Here is a 17,544-nt window from a genome sequence, read left to right on the forward strand (position 1 = left end):
GAGAATTTTCATAGTGCTGGTAATCCAGGTTTGAAGTGGCATTATTGGGTGATTTCTTCTTTGTAACTAATCAAGAAATCCTTAGTTTTGTCGGAAATAGGCTGGGTCCGCACCTTTAGGTAGACCGTCTGCCCGGAGAGCGGGAGAGCGGTGGTTTCATCCACAGGCCACATTATAACCAAAAGTTGTTGAAAAATGGTATTTGTTGTTACCCTGCCTGGCACTCAGCATTAAAGGGATAAAACAGAGGCTCAGGGTCAGAATACTGTGCGGTAGCCATGTTAGCCATGTTAAACTGTGGCATGGTATTTCAGTTGGCTAGCACTATAAGCCGGCGTAAGATTTGCCATGATTATGTTTCTAGGTTTGTCTGCACCATAATCATGCTTGTGGGTTTCACTTTAATGGTAAACATCTGAGACCTGAATCAATGAAGGATTTCCTCATGCCATGATATAACTGGAATACTGTTCAAAGTAGTGTTAAACTAAACTCACCCACCCACCCACCATACATGGCTTTCTAGTTTCTGATTGATCATCTTTGTTGGTGTATATTTCAGCTGGAGGAAACTATCGCCCCATCATCCAGGATGACTTCATCTCGGTCTTCCCCTCGCAGCCCAAGAAGGGACAGGACATACAACTGGAGTGCTTTGCTTACGGAACGTGAGTACAGTGGGGATTCTGGGATAGTAGGTCCCCAGCAACTAGGGCTAAGACGAGTCCAAATTTATTACCCGGGTACCCAACCCCCTATTACCGCAATCTAATTAAAATCAGACCTAAGTTCTCACTGCCGCTAAGCAAAGATCTGAGGACATCCCTGACGGGTCACATCAGAACGACCTTTCATCCGACCTATCAAAGCGTCACTTACCAGATCATGAAAGTGACAGTCGGAATGTGTTTAGTCATCATTGATTAACGTTAATTAATCGTCTATCTCCTGCTTCCGTGGGATTATTATTTGAATGGAGGAGGCGTTGTACAGTACGTGGGAAGCACTGCTATACAATCTCAACCATATATTAGACATTCCGGAATGTTCGTTTGTTCAGTTTTCAAAATTTTAATCGAGAACTGTGTCAACTTATTTTTCAACCGTGGTCTGAAATGGAAGTCGCCAGGTTGAAACGAGTGCCGTAAAGCTCGAGAAAGCTGCTTTCTAATTGGCTGATTTCAACTTCTTGTTAGTCATTTCAGTTGTCGGTCAAAGTTTGCGAAAGGTCGTTCTGACGAGACCCGTAATGGGATGTTCTCAGATCTTTGTTTAGCGACAATGAGAACTTAGGTCTGATTTTAATGAAATTGCTGATTACCTGACCCTACCTGGGTACCTGCTGTAGGAAAAGTTTGACCGTAGCTCTGGTAAAATGTGTCTAGATTATGTATGAAATGATCTGGTGTATACACTGAAGTTGACTAAAGTTTTATTTTTATTCAAACATATAAAAGTCAGAAGGAATGAGAGTAGTAGTCAGGAAGAACTGCAAACATTAGTGACTTGTAGTTTAAACATAAGAGTTTTAGATACTTTCTGTCATGAAACTATATATCACGTGACTAACCACGGGTTCGAGTAGTCCTGTGGGTACCCAGTTCTTACTCAGTACCCACCCGATCCCAGTACCCGAGTTACCTGTGCCAGCCCTACTAGCAACTAGGGATGTGCGGTTTTATCGGTATACCGGTATATTGCATTACAAATTCATCACGATACGTATCGCGATACGTTTTTGGCCTATCTGTACCCGAGTTACCCGTCCCAGCCCTACTAGCAACTAGGGATGTGCGGTTTTATCGGTATACCGGTATATTGCATTACAAATTCAACACGATACGTATCGCGATACGTTTTTGGCCTATCGGTTTTTTCCCTCATTATTCAAACTGTGACAGACATGTATATGCCATGATGTATAGTCTTACCTTATTAAATCAAAACAAAGACAAAACATACTTTTTATTTGATTGTAGATAAAAATAATAGTACAATTTATTAAAATTTGTTCATAATTTTGACCAAATTGTTAACATTGCAGCTTTCATATTAATATTTGTCAAAGGGATATGAAAAAAAGCTTTTCACTTGGTAGAAATTATTTCCCAAAATATTGCAATAATATTGCAATATGTTTTTGAAATATTGCAATATATCGCAATACACTTTTTGGTCCAATTCCCAACCCTACTAGCAACCCATACTGCTCATACAAGGCAACTAAATGGATTGGGTGGTCTTTGATTTGGTTGATACTGTGGCAATGTATCCTGATGACATGGGATATTGCACATAATATCAATCACTGGTTTCCTGGTCCAGACATGATTATTTGTTGGCCACTGTCATATAGCTGGGGTAAGGGTTAAGCAACAAACAAATATTCTGTTCTTTGCAGTTTCTGAGTTTTGTGTGCAGTGTCTAAGATGAAATAGAGAATCGAGGAAAAATGTTTTCTATTTGTGTACGTCAGCTCGAGTTGATACATGTAGCATGGCTCTGAGGCTTGCTGTGGAGGGTTCTACTTCTACTTTCAACCATCTTCCCGAGGCAAGAGAGTTAACTGACTATAAAAGTCCAGTTTCCACCCTTGCCGAACTAGGCTGGTATTATGGAGTTACATTTTGGCTGGACTAACGAGTCTATGCATAGTCAAATCAAAATCGCTCACAGAAATTGAAATCCGTTTCGTAAACTGTTGTTCAGATTTCTGTCGATTGCAAGATTTGCAAAGCATGTGCATCGCCAACTTGTTGTCAGCAGATATTTTCCAAATCTTTTCATGTTTTTAATCAAGGTGCTCACGTGATTTGATGCATTTCGCTATGTAAGACCCCTTTTATCACAATATAGATCTTGATCATTGATCAGATCGTCCTGACTGGGCGCCACCATTTTGTGTTAAGCAAACGCAAGTGATATGAGAGGTGGAATCTGATTGGTCCATAGGAGAGGCTTAGAAGGGACATAACTGGTAGTAGCCACTGGTGGCGCTACGATCGAGCCCAGTAATTCCAGCCTAGTTCGGCAAGGGTGGAAACTGGACTTTTAAAGTCAGTTAACTCTCTGCCTCGGGAAGATGACTTTCAACTAGTGGTAATATTTTGTAACTAAAAATTATTTTGCTAGGATTCTCTGTTTCAGCATTGACACTGGTTTATGGTTTAAAAATAGTGACTACATCACAAAGAAGCCATGGGTGGCAGAGATTGTGTATAGAAACCATGAAAAATTTACAAATGGGTTGCATGTTCTGAGGTTGTTTTTTCCCATCCTGCAGAGGCCCCTTGGTGTACCAGTGGAGCCGTTTGTTGGGGAAGGATATGCCGTCACGGGCAAGGTACTCAGACCACAACCGGGTCCTCACCATCATGAACGTTGCCCCCGAGGACCAGGGGGTCTACAAGTGCCGGGTGTACAGTTCCACCACGAAGGAAGCCGACGAGAAGGGATACTCACTCAGAATTGAATGTGAGTTAGGGGATTTGCACCCTCAGTTATCCTATCTTCATCTAACACTGATGTTTTCAGAATCTGTCATATCCTTTGCATGTCCAAACCCGGTTCAACATAATTTCTGACCGTAATGCATCACAGGCTAGTCATATGACCCCTTTTGGAACCATACCATGTGTTATAGATATATGGAAAACTCTTGGAAATGTGCATTGGTTAGAATCACTAAAATAAATCAGAACCACCAAAATAATGACCAAGTTCCAAATGCGTTATTTGAGATTCTTAGGGTATTACTTCTGTGACTGCATACTAGAAACTGGTAATTTGACCTATTTTAAAGGAATCATCCGGGTATCTTCGATACAACCCTAGTCACATGCTAATTGTTGTAACCCCCGGCTGTTCTAAGGATATAGTTAATTTGCCCTCGATATAATTAATAATAGAAAATATGTTTTCCTGAGAATTTGGACAGGGGAAGGATGTCTGTATGCTACAAGTCTTTCTGGTGATATCGCTGCTTGTTTCTATCAGAAGGAACAGTGTAATTTGAATGGGTGTCTATTTTTAGTATCATGTCATTGACACCAGACTCAAAACAAAGGTGACTGATGGGTCCAGTGTAGGGCTGGGATGAGTCCAAATTTACTACCCGGGTACCCGACCCCCAATTACCCGACCCTACCCGGGTACCCTCTGAAGGTTTCAAGAGTTGGTAACAAAAAGTCAAAAATCAAAAGGAATGTGTGCATCGTCGGAAAGAAATGCAGGTCCTACTCAGGACCCACTCGATCCGAGTCCCTGAGTTAACCGTCCCAGCCCTAGAGTGTTTTTATTTCAAGTAAATATGACTTAGAGACAATTATTGTATACCTTAAGGTAATTTATAGGGATATTTGTAGAAAATGAAGGCGGTATTTCCTTGAGCAGAATTGTGATAGTCATGTTCACTGCACTATTTATGAAATTTTATACCAACCATGTTCTTCTGTCAGTAAAATCAGACTTTAATCAGACGAAGTCAATCTCAAGTCCTTTACTTGTCAAGTAGGATGTTTATCTCAGTGCATCGACATTAAAGTTAAAGTAGCTCAACAATCAAGTTCGACTTGACATTAATCGATAGCATTTGACACTTGCTAAGTGCATGATTTACATATCGTTAATATTTGTTTTTTATGTTTTGTGATGTCACAGCCGAGCCGTACTTCACGTACCCTCTGAAGGACCAACACACCGATGTGGGGGGACAGTTGACGTGGCACTGCGAGGCTGGAGGCACTCCCCCACCCACCTACCTCTGGTACAAGGACGGGGTGCCTCTGAAGAATATGACAGGCGTCTTAACCATCCACCGCAACGCTCTCACCGTCCAGGGCCTCAACAAGGAGCGAGACAGCGGCATGTATCAGTGCAGTGCCACAAACCAACACAATGTCATGTACAGTACAGCCCAGCTCAGGGTCTTAGGTACGTATATCTAACATTCCAGCGTCGTCAATATGTTTCAAACCGTATCCGTGGTCTAGAGGTAGAGCGTCCGCCCGGAGAGCGGAAGGTCAAGGGTTTGATCCCCGTCTGCGTCATATCAAGAGACGTTAAAAGATGGTACTTGTTGTTACCCTGTCTGGCGCTTGGCATTAAGAGGCTAAAACAAGGAATGGTCGACTCGGAGTCAGTGTACTGTGTCTGCGTGGGGTATTCATGTTAAACTGAGGCATGGTATCTCAATGGGCTAGCACTATAAATCGGCATCAGTCCGGACTAGTACAAGCAGCCACACACACACATGCATGCACATCGCTATATAAATGCAATAATCTTGGACACAACATTAAACCCCATTTCACCTCACCTCGCAATATTTTTCACGTTAATGAATGTATAAACATTACAAATGGTGTGCATATTGTGTAAATCTGCACAGACATAGGGTGTGTGTCATGGCACTTCATTGCAAGGGGAATTGTGCTTTTGATGTCTCTGCATGTCAAGAATGGAAGGAAAAACGTATGGATAAACGGAGCAGTGTAAATGTAACAGAAGTTAGTTAACACAATAAGTGTTTTTCTGTCATAGAGTTTACTGTTGGATTGGTGGCCCATTGAAATACACAGGGTCCAATGATTATCAATGGTCATCTTGTTCTTTCATTTGAACAGGATGACTGAAGTTTTAGGATTTTGAAAGTACCTTTCCCAGAAAAAGTTCAGTCTTTCACTAAAGTCCAATAGTCTCCATTATTATGAAAATTGTTAAATTTAATATGATTTAACAGAAATATCCAAATTTGAGAGGGCGGTAGGGTAGCCTAGTGGTTAAAGCGTTGGCTCGTCACGCTGAAGGCCTGGGTTTTGATTCCCCACATGGGTACAATGTGTGAAGCCCTTTTTCTGGTATCCCCCGCCGTGATATTGCTGGAATATTGCTAAAAGCAGCGTAAAACCATACTCACCCAAAATTTGAGGAAGACTATAAAGTCTGCTTCCATGTTTCAGAGTTTGCCCCGTCGTTTACGAAGCACCCTCTGCAGAGAGGCATCGCAGCATCCATGGGTGGCAACGTCACCATCGTGTGTGACCCGGAGGCAGCGCCTGCTCCGGATTACGAGTGGCTCAAGGACGGACGTAATCTTGGACTGACCAAGGGAGGCGATTCTGGCAACTACAAAATGTTGATGAATGGAAACTTGTACATAACATCTCTGCGGACATCTGACAGAGGACGCTACACTTGCAAGGTGACGAACCCCATTGGATCTGCTGAAGACTCTGCTGAGCTCACAATTGTTTGTAAGTCATACGTTTGGCATGTTGATGTTTACAGTGTGTGGAGGTGGAGGGGGCATGGGTGGCCCAGAGTCTGAGGCCCTGGATTTCACTGTATTTGCACCCCTTGGGCTCACCAGAAACCAATGATTGTGGATTCGAATCCTGTTTCCCCCCACCGATTATAAGTTTGTCAGTACCATGCCCATCATTGTTTGTTTCACCCTACAGTAAACATGTAAGAATTTCCGAAAAAAGGGAAAAAAATCAAATTTAATTTTGAATTTTTTCACAATTTTGTCCCAAATAGCCTGCCAGAGGGCACAGTTTAATATCCCAGATAAATCTCTGCACATGTTCCTTTCAAACTTAATGTTTGGCAGTTGGCGTTATTGATACACAGTTATGAAATGTTTGGCTGTTGTCGTTATTGTTTCACAGTTATGAAATGTTTGGCAGTGGTGTTATTGTTTCACAGTTATGAAATGTTTGACTGTTGTCGTTATTGTTTCACAGTTATGAGATGTTTGGCTGTTGTCGTTATTGTTTCACAGTTATGAGATGTTTGGCTGTTGTCGTTATTGTTTCACAGTTATGAAATGTTTGGCAGTGGTGTTATTGTTTCACAGTTATGAAATGTTTGGCTGTTGTTTTTATCATTAATTACAGATGTTGGGTTAGTGATACTGATATTATTATTCACAATTATGAGATGGTTGGTAATTTTCTGATGATACTAATTACAATTATGAAATGTTTGGTTGTTGATATTATTGTTTGGAATCCTGTCACAGCCCAGACTGTGTTGACTCGCCGACCATCCAGTGAGGACGTGCTGGTCAACTCGACGGCCACACTAAGCTGCGAGGCGTCTGCAAGTCAGAACATGGACATGGTGTACTCGTGGAAATTCAATAACCACCTCATTGATGTCGAAAAGAATCCTTACTACAGATTGGTGAGAACAATTTTGCATTTTGTGTACCATGTGTGCTAATTGTAACCCTTTCATGTACACAGAGACGTGACCGCTTCCGTGGTCTAGTGGTAGAACGTCCGCCCGGAGAGCGGAAGGTCCGGGGTTCGATACCCGGCCGCGTCATACCAAAAGACGTTAAAAGATGGTAGTTGTTGTTACCCTGTCTGGGGCTCGGCATTAAGGGGCTAAAACAAGGACTGGTCGGCTCGGAGTCAGTATACTGTGTCTGAGTGGGGTATTCATGTTTAACTGCGGCATAGTATCTCAGTGTGCTAGCACTATAAATCGGCATCAGTCCGGACTAGTACAAGCAGCCACACACACTCACACGTGCATGCACGTCGCTATATAAGTGCAATAATCTTGGTCGCGACGTTAAACCCCAATTCACCTCACCTCACACAGAGACGTTACTCTCTACCCATCAGGGCAGTGGGGTAGGCTAGTGGTTGAAGTGTTCGCTCGTCATGAAGGCCTGTGTTCGATTCCCAGGATTTCTTAATTAACACCGAATCTGAAAACCTCACTTCGCGAAACAACATATTAATCTCACCACCACAGCATGTTTAAAGAATCTCTTTTGTTTCGTTCTCCAGGGTTCAGGGTTCACAAGGGGCTACCTGTACGTGATCAGTGCCCAGTTCATCCATGCAGGGAAGTACACCTGTAACGCAGCCACAGGACTGGACATACAGTCAGCTGAAGCTACTCTTAAAGTACTAGGTAAGTGGGAGTAGTGACATGTAGGGGATGTATCAAAACTCAAAATGTTGCTTCTTAATGGTGACCTTATGTAAATGTGATATGGCCAATTGTAGGTTTAACAAGAAGTGGGATCTGGAATTGGGGTCTGTTATTTTTGGTGTGGTGCACGGTGTGCGGTCTTATTTACCTGCAGGTCAGTGAGGATGTTGTATTCATCCCTGTACTGTGCATCCAACTCCGTTTTTACCTATAAATTTAGGGGCAGTGGGGTAGCCTAGTGGTTAAAGTGTTTGCTCGTCACGCCAAAGGCCCGGGTTTGATTCCCCACATGGGTTCCAATGTGTGAAGCCCATTTCTGTCGTCCCTGTCGTGATATTGCTGGAATGTTTCTAAAAGCTGCATAAAACCATACTCACTTGCCGATAAATTTGTCCTTAGAACTCATGGATTGTGTTTGGTGTGTAATGGAATTATGGTGTTAGTTTCCATGAATATCATTCAAAATGGGGATGTCTTTGAGAAATTTTTACTATTTCCTGTTTTGTCTTTCAAAGGCCCTACCTAGCTGTTATTGTTATGTCCACCTATGCCCTATTGAGCATACTGGCCTGTCATCTCAGGCACTGCAGTTTGCTTTGCAGAAACCTGTGATTGTGGGTTCATTCACTGGATTGTCTGGTCCAGACTCGATTATTTGCAGACTGCCGTCATATAGCTGGAATATTGCTGAGTGGGGTGTTAAACAACAAACAAACAAACTAAGAGTCAACCCACTCACTCACTGACCTATGTCCTAGGAACATCATTATAGAACATGTAGAAGGGATTTCACTATATGCCGAGTCGAGTAGTTGAGTTTGGACTTGGCATGTCCCCTACAATATTTGGTAGGTGGTCAGTGGATGAAAGCTATTATGTACCATCTTGTGTTTTCTCTAGGACCCCCGGGCGAGCCTGCCGGAGTCTTCCAGGACTTAAAGGCTACTGACAGTTCTAATCCTCGCTCAATTAAGATTATGTGGACTGATGGCGACACTCATGGAGCTGATGTCTTGTACTACGATGTGGAGTTTCACACCAACTTCAACAGGCAGTGGAGGATCCTGAAAGAACGTGAGTCACGACAATCTTCCTCGTCAGACTTCCTATCAGGGCAGTGTTTTGCTAAGGGACTGGTCATTTATTATTATGGGATGGGGGAAAGAGAGATTTGGATCCAACTACAGCATCAGAGCCAAGCCATTCACACAATCAAACTGCAGCATCATGGCCGAGCCATTCACAAGATACAACTACAGCATCAGAGCCGAGCCATTCACACAATCAAACTGCAGCATCATGGCTGGGTCAGAGAACCTTAGACACGGAACAAGGGTGGATCCAGCATTTTTAAAAGGGAGGGGTCCAAAATATCAAAACCCTCCCGCCTCTGGATTACCCCCCCACCCCCCTCCGGATCCCCACGTGGAGAAGTGAGCATCCATTGTCAAGATACGTTGGTCAGAGATTCAACTTCAGCCAATGTCTGTGGGGTTCATCAAAGTTGTACATACCTTTGACCTTCAGAACTGGCACATTATTCCCGCCTTGGAATCAGGTTTGACTCTTCTGTATGTCTGACTGTTACTGGTTACATATGTTCCAGGAATTCCAAGCACTGAAGCTCTGGACGACCTCCAGCCAAGTAAGAGGCAGACGACCTTGATGAATCTGAAATCAGGAGCTGGATACCAGTTCCGAGTTCGAGCCATGAACAGATATGGTCTTGGTCTACCAAGTGTGCCAACAAGTAAGTAAATACAACTGGCTGTTGACCAGTCACGATGGTTATATGGTGTGTGTACCCTGTGTGTGAGCCTATGTACCCCGAGGCTGTATAGAGGGTCGTTCACACCATATAACCAAGGGGGCTGGTTCACGACAAATTTGTGGTACTGGCATAGTATTTGTCCATTTATATATAATACCTCCATGAGTATGGCTAGCATATGCACTTCAAGAATTATATTCCTTACATTACAATCAGATGCACTCGGTTAAGTTCGCTGAACTGAATTTGAGAGGTGTAAAGTTTAAAACTTCCAGTACTTTTTGCTTTCCTTATACATATTCTAAAATACTGAATACGTTCTCTTGGCAGTGTTTAAGCTCGATTTACTCACTCTCGTTAAGACAGAAATATCAATACTGATAAAAAATGTTGCATGCAGACAACTTACTTTCATTCCTTTGAAAACATCAACCTCATCTACTGGTGACAGGATTTCATTTTAATGTCCTAACTCAGAAATAAGGATGGTTTTACTGTCATGTGATGGTTTCACTGCCATGTGATGGTTTCACCGTCATGTGATGGTTTCACCGTCATGTGATGGTTTCATGAAGGGAGGTTATGCATGTTCTGAAAACAAAAAACAGTTACTGTTTATTTAATCAATCAGCATTACTTGTACAACTAAAATAATGAATTACCTGCCTATTGGCTATTGTATTATATTATCAAATACTCTGTGATATACATCTATTATGCGTTGTACTAATTAGGTTTTGGTTTATCTTACTCCTGAGATTCTTGTGTCACAAGCAATAAGTCTCTCAGTTTAATAAAGTCTGTCTTGTGTCACAAGGAATAAGTCTCTCGGTTTAATAAAGTCTGTCTTGTGTCACAAGGAATAAGTCTCTCGGTTTAATAAAGTCTCTCTTGTGTCACAAGGAATAAGTCTCTCGGTTTAATAAAGTCTGTCTTGTGTCACAAGGAATAAGTCTCTCGGTTTAATAAAGTCTGTCTTGTGTCACAAGGAATAAGTCTCTCGGTTTAATAAAGTCTCTCTTGTGTCACAAGGAATAAGTCTCTCGGTTTAATAAAGTCTCTCTTGTGTCACAAGGAATAAGTCTCTCGGTTTAATAAAGTCTGTCTTGTGTCACAAGGAATAAGTCTCTCGGTTTAATAAAGTCTGTCTTGTGTCACAAGGAATAAGTCTCTCGGTTTAATAAAGTCTGTCTTGTGTCACAAGGAATAAGTCTCTCGGTTTAATAAAGTCTGTCTTGTGTCACAAGAAATAAGTCACTCGGTTTAATAAAGTCTGTCTTGTGTTACAAGCAATAAGCCTCTCGGTTTATTAAAGTCTGTCTTGTGTTACAAGCAATAAGTCTCTCGGTTTAATAAAGTCTGTCTTGTGTTACAAGCAATAAGTCTCTCGGTTTAATAAAGTCTGTCTTGTGTTACAAGCAATAAGTCTCTCGGTGTAATAAAGTCTGTCTTGTGTCACAAGCAATAAGTCGCTCGGTTTAATAAAGTCTGTCTTGTGTCACAAGCAATAAGTCTCTCGGTGTAATAAAGTCTGTCTTGTGTCACAAGGAATAAGTCTCTCGGTGTAATAAAGTCTGTCTTGTGTCACAAGCAATAAGTCTCTCGGTTCATAAAGTCTGTCTTGTGTCACTCATATCCAAAACTGTTTATTGAATGAACTTGTAGATTGATCAAGGATGTGATTAATTTTACAGTCAAAATGTTATGGAGTTGTGGATTGTTCAGATGAAATAATAAATTATTAAGAAACATAACTTGTATAACACATTTGTGTTTCCATAGCAACAATACAGATTCCTTCCGATAAACCAGCAAAAGCCCCTGAGAAGGTCGGTGGAGGCGGAGGGAAGGTCGGCGACCTCACTATCACATGGGAGGTAAGACATCCACCAGGCTAACTCACTTAGTACCGGTAACTTAACGATGATTGCTTCACTTTGTTTCATTAATTTGATATGGGCAGTGGGAGAGCCTAGTGGTTCAAGTGTTTACCAAAGACATGGGTTCGATTCCCCACATGGGTACAATGTGTGAAGCCAATTTCTGGTGTTCCCTGCCTTGATATTGCTGGAATAATGCCAACAGTGGCATACAACTCCTCATGTTAGGTGAATGTTTTCAGGTTTCATTGGTGTTGATATATCCATTGTGTTTGTGTGTCTTTAGTCAGTACAGTGTCACCTGTGTGAGGATTTCTGTGTGTACAGCACATGTGGTATTTCATGGCTTGTATTTCCTCTTTCAGCCCCTCTCCAGTGAGGATCACAATGGTATGGGACTTGGCTACAATGTCTTCTGGCGGAAGAAGCCAGTTGGCGGCAGCCAATCGAAATGGGAAACGGTGGGTTTAAATGATGATTTGCTCTAATGTTCTATCTTGATATGGAGGCATGACCTTTGGCCCACAGCACTGCAGTTGCCTCCCTTGGCTGGGCCAGGATTTGTGGCATCCAACGCTAGATTTGCCACAATTATGGTTCCTTGCTCATGCTATTAGTCACTGGATTGCCTGGTCCAGTCTGCTTTATTTACAAGCAGCCAAGACAGCTGGAGTGGAGTGTTTAACAAAAGTCACTCAAGAAGACAAGATGCCATAGCCTTAAGCACTGCTCCAGATATTCTTGCAACCATATGAGTACTGGTCATTATTAAAACTGACGAGTACCAGACCTATTTATTTTTAACCAATAAGTACTGTACTGCTCATAAAATTGAACCGTCATCATTCAAAAACAACTTGTACATTCTCATTTTGGTGCCAAACTGGAGTAACATAACCAAGATGAGAAAATTCAAGACTGTTATTATTAGCCAATGACATTGCAGGATTGGAATAAAATCCATTTGCTGCTGACAAAATAGCGTTTAGGCTGAATGTAATGCAAAAAACAGTATTATCAGAAGTTTAACTATTTTAGAAGGTTTTTGAGCATATATAGACAAGGTACAGTTACAATCAAACATGAAAGCATATAGTATAGTTTGCGTGCATAGTTGTAATTCCCACTTTCTCCGTATTTGACTAGTTTTCATCTGTACAATTCGCCAATATGGCATCTCTCTGGAGCACTCCCTTAAAGGTGATTGCCCTCCAACATTTCAGAGAGTGTCTGTTCGTTGATGTTACACTGACAACTCTGATTTTGAAAGTTGTTTTATGAAGAGTTTCAATCCTTGTTTCACAGGAGAAATTAATGGGCCCCAGCAAAGGAAGCTTTGTCACACTTGTCGGACTTGAAAATTTCTACTCTGAGTATGAAGTTCAAGTACAAGCATTCAATAACATTGGCAGTGGAAACAGATCACACATCGCCCTCATCAGATCAGCTGAAGACTGTGAGTATCAGTGTTTTACAACAAACTTCATAGGCATTGATATGGTATGCTTAGGGTTGCTCTGACAAAAATACAATGAAGTCCCTTAGCAATTGGGATGGTGAACTACAGTAGGTCATCTCACTCCTCACTGTGTGTATCTGCCCACTACCTCATGCTTGTTGTGAATGACGGTCTGTGGAGATTCCAGGGCAAGAAAGGTCTCCAGTACCTCATGCTTGTTGTGAATGAGTCTGTGGAGATTCCAGGGTAGGAAAGGTCTCCAGTACCTCATGCTTGTTGTGAATGACGGTCTGTGGAGATTCCAGGGTAGGAAAGGTCTCCAGTACCTCATGCTTGTTGTGAATGACGGTCTGTGGAGATTCCAGGGTAGGAAAGGGTCGTATGACATACATTTGCAATGTGCATTTTGAAAACCAACATTAACATCAATATCTACATTCTCCCTGTCCTTAAGTATTGTAATTAATATATGAACCCTTTATTGTTATATATTGATTGGGATATATGGTAAAATATTAGGCGTGGGCTCCTCCACTGCCTTTATACACTCAATCACTCACTCACTCGTCGTGTCCCCAGTACCTATTGGCACCCCCAGCAGCGTGTACGCCGACAGCTACAACAGCACCTCCCTCATGGTGTTCTGGACCCCCGTCCCCAACAACAAGAAGTACATGAAGGGAAAGCTGATTGGATACAAGGTAACTTTGACAACATGAGAGGGTTGCCATGGGGTTGCCATGGCAACTGGTCTGTTTCCTTTTGAGATGGTCATTAAATTGCATTTTCTGATGCATTTGTGATGTCTGCAGGTCTGTATGTTTAAGTCACTCAGTGAGGATCTCAAGGAGGCGTTTTGCATTTACCGTATATGACCGCGTATAAGCCAAATTTTGAGGACCAGAAAAAAGATTCTGTAGAAAGGGGTCGGCTTATCCACAGGATACACTTTCATGATAGTATTTTTCAGATCGTCATCTGTCAGAAACATTGCCTGAATGACGGTCCGATAGATTACAACTTCCCGAAAGTTTGGAAGTTGCCACGACTAGAGCCATTATTGTTATGAATTATCAATAAAGTTATTATTATACACCAATGTTGTCATTATTAAAAAAATGTTATGCATGTTACTACTTCCGATAATAAGTTTTCAATTGAATGTTCAAAGTTTATCGTTCTTCGTAAACTCCACAATCTTTACATGTAACAATATATGTAATTCACAGCTATAATATATAATCCCCAGATAAAACCGCCAATAGCTATTACGTACGTTTTGCAAAGTTCATAAATTGATAGTGAACAAGTGTCTACCTTTATTGAAAGAGGCAAATAAACAACTGTATCGGCGAGTTATTCCGTTCGCCATTTGCAAAAAACATGTGATCAGCTGTTTCCTGTGACATCACAAACGGTGACCACTGTGATTGCTTCCTGTTGTTTAAAGCAACACGGTACACAAGGAAATGAGCATTGATAATAACGGGCCGATTGGTATTGTCATGTTGTTTACACAAACATTTTCAAGTTGTGGGTGCTTAGCGATTGTGTTGGGAGTAGGGGCTTAATTCCTTTGTTTTCGAGAGATTAGTTTAATAAACTGGAAAAGCCTGTGAGTAAGTGATGGTCATTCAATGTGTTCACAGTATGATAGTTTATTTAATGCAATTGGATTAACATACAATAGTGGTGTAAAGGGGGTTATAAAAGTTGGTATATTTTTACTGACTGACATTTTCATCATGAGTTTTAAACGAAAACGCCATGCTTACGATGCTGAATTCAAACTGCGAGTCTTCGCTCCAGCTGATATATTTTCTCACGGGTTCATAATTCTATATACACCGATTCACAAAATGGCGCTTGGTTGTTGATGGCAACATATAACGATCATTATGAGATTAAAAAAACACACGAGAAACAGCTTCCCACATTATGAAAGTGGATGACTGGTTTGTTAAATCTTTATTAGAAATAATAATGACTTTTTCAATATAATTACAACGTTTTTCATCTTATATTTTTGAATATCTGAGAGTACCGGCACATGTCTTTCAGTCCGACTTCGCAGTGTTTTTTGTCTTTCAATTCCTGATTCGGCTTATCTGCGGGTCATTTCATTTTCTTTCGTATTTCAATGGTCAAATTAACACCTCGGCTTATCTACGGGGTCGGCTTATCCGCGGTCATATACGGTAATCCTTCATGCGTCTTGGTGATTGCTGAAATAATGCAGCCTTGATTTACACCACAGGGTCAAAATGGTGGCTCAGATACTGATCTAGGTTTCAGCAATTTGCTGTGGAGTTTGCATCTCACTGATGTGGCAGGATCTGCTGAAATTTGGGTTTGAATCCCAGATGCTCCTGATTATAGCATTTTTTAACTTATCCTGCATTACTCCATATTGCATTTACTGCTGTCTTTTGACAAAGACGAACTGTGTGAGATCCAGCTGCTGAAAAAAGTTGTTCCCACCGGTACAGGAAGCAGCAGCACCCTCTCACAGTCACGTGATATATTGTTTGATGACAAAAGCTCACTATAGCTCATTGGTTACACCACAAGTCGCTAATGTTCGCATTTCTTTCTGACAATGCACACATTCCTTTTGGCTGGTATATGTTTCAGTAAAGATAAAACTTCAGTCAATTCAGTGTATTAATCGTTTGATACAAGAATCTAAATAGTTTTGGCCAGGGCTGCAATAAAACAATTCCCAATCAGACATTTTGTTCCCAACTCTTGAGACCTGCAGTGGGTAACCAGTAGGCCGGGTAATAGGGGATCGGGTACCTGGGTAGTAAATTTGGACTCGTCCCAGCCCTACTATTTTCCATTTATAAGACCTGGACTCTTTAGTGGAAATCGCTGATAACCCATGTTTGTCTTAGGAGCTGGCAAAATGAATTGGGTCAGTCTGGGTGACGTGGTTGATTGTGTGTCATTGTAACCCGATCACATGGGATGTAACTCATGGTATTAACACTGGTTCGTCTAATCCAGACTCTGTAATTTACATGCACCTGAGAAATAGTGGGAATATGGCTGACAAACAATTAAACAATGGTACACGTCAGAATGTGATTTCCACATGTTAATGAATGATGTCTTGATGTTCTGTATTGCTTTGTATCATTCTGTATTGCTCTCTATTGTTCTGCATCATTCTGTATTATTCTGCATTATTCTGTATCGATCTGCATCATTTTGCATTAGTCTGTCTCATTCTGCATCATCCTGTCTCATTCTGCATCATCCTGTATCATTCTGCATCGTTCTGCATCATCCTGTATCATTTTGCATCATTCTGTATCATTCTGCATCGATCTGCAACATTCTGTATAATTCTGTATCATTCTGCATCGTTCTGTTTCATCCTGCATCGTTCTGTTTCATCCTGCATCGTTCTGCATCATCCTGTCTCATTCTGCATCATCCTGCATCATTTTGCACCATTCTGTATCTTTCTGCATCATCCTGTATCATTTTGCATCATTTTGCATCTTTCTGCATCATCCTGTATCATTTTGCATCATTCTGCATCATTTTGCATCTTTCTGCATCATCCTGTATCATTCCGCATCGTTCTGCATCATCCTGTCTCATTCTGCATCATCCTGTATCATTTTGCATCATTCTGCATCATTCTGCATCTTTCTGCATCATCCTGTATCATTTTGCATCATTCTGCATCATCCTGTATCATTTTGCATCATTCTGCATCATTTTGCATCATTCTGCATCATTTTGTATCATTCTGCATCATTTTGTACCATTCTGTATCATTCTGCATCATTCTGTATCATTCTGTATGACACAGGTGAACTACTGGAGGCAACAAGAGGAGACTGAAATCGAGGCCGTACAGAGCATCTATGAGGGGCAGATAGACCACGCCCTTATTATCGGCCTGCAGCCGGACACGTGGTACACCGTCAACGTCCAAGTGTACAACTCCGCTGGGAACGGCCCCAAGAGTGAGGACTACCATCAGTCCACCGACAGAATGGGTACGTGTTATCTGGGGGGCTGGAAGTAGATTTCTGTTTGAGGAAATACAGGTCCAAATGAGCCCAGTAGCTGTGCAGAGTTGCATCCCTTAAGCATGCCAGAAACCTATGATCATGGGTTCGAATCCCAGATTTGTCTTCATTATGTTCCTTGTTTTGGCTAAGTAATAAATATCTAAGGTCTACATCATTTACGTCTTTCCACTTCATCAAACTGGCAGCACACCAAAACTCACTGTTTGGAAAAAATGTATAGATACCAGTTGTCTAGTACTTTTCCCAAATATTTTTATTTTGTTACAATAGTTTCAGTGTTTTTGAGGACCAGATAATCAACAATTCGGAGTTATAAGTAGGCTCTTCAGTTGATTATCGAGTCTTTTTTTCCTAAGGAAATGCAGAAAACGTATAAGGTCAATGAGTTAATCTCATAAAGATCAGCTCAGTCTTTTGGCACAACATCCA

At 41.4% G+C, this 17,544-nt stretch overlaps 1 protein-coding gene across 1 annotated transcript in view; it reads left to right on the forward strand.

Moving 5' to 3' along the window:
• The window catches only part of LOC124133050 (contactin-like), a 42,133-nt gene that overhangs the window by 18,608 nt on the left and 5,981 nt on the right, over positions 1-17,544 (forward strand). The window contains exons 10-22 of the mRNA XM_046497259.2: positions 563-668; positions 3,284-3,474; positions 4,660-4,932; positions 5,961-6,254; positions 7,025-7,188; positions 7,806-7,932; positions 8,854-9,027; positions 9,560-9,703; positions 11,507-11,601; positions 11,970-12,065; positions 12,910-13,060; positions 13,643-13,764; positions 16,890-17,079. Coding sequence (XP_046353215.1) covers positions 563-668; positions 3,284-3,474; positions 4,660-4,932; positions 5,961-6,254; positions 7,025-7,188; positions 7,806-7,932; positions 8,854-9,027; positions 9,560-9,703; positions 11,507-11,601; positions 11,970-12,065; positions 12,910-13,060; positions 13,643-13,764; positions 16,890-17,079 — 2,127 coding nt within the window. The remainder of the gene's footprint in view (positions 1-562; positions 669-3,283; positions 3,475-4,659; positions 4,933-5,960; positions 6,255-7,024; positions 7,189-7,805; positions 7,933-8,853; positions 9,028-9,559; positions 9,704-11,506; positions 11,602-11,969; positions 12,066-12,909; positions 13,061-13,642; positions 13,765-16,889; positions 17,080-17,544) is intronic.

Source organism: Haliotis rufescens, unplaced genomic scaffold (genome assembly GCF_023055435.1).
Source record: "Haliotis rufescens isolate VD_foot unplaced genomic scaffold, xgHalRufe1.0.p SCAF_23, whole genome shotgun sequence".
In the NCBI taxonomy this organism is placed as follows: Eukaryota; Metazoa; Mollusca; class Gastropoda; order Lepetellida; family Haliotidae; genus Haliotis; species Haliotis rufescens.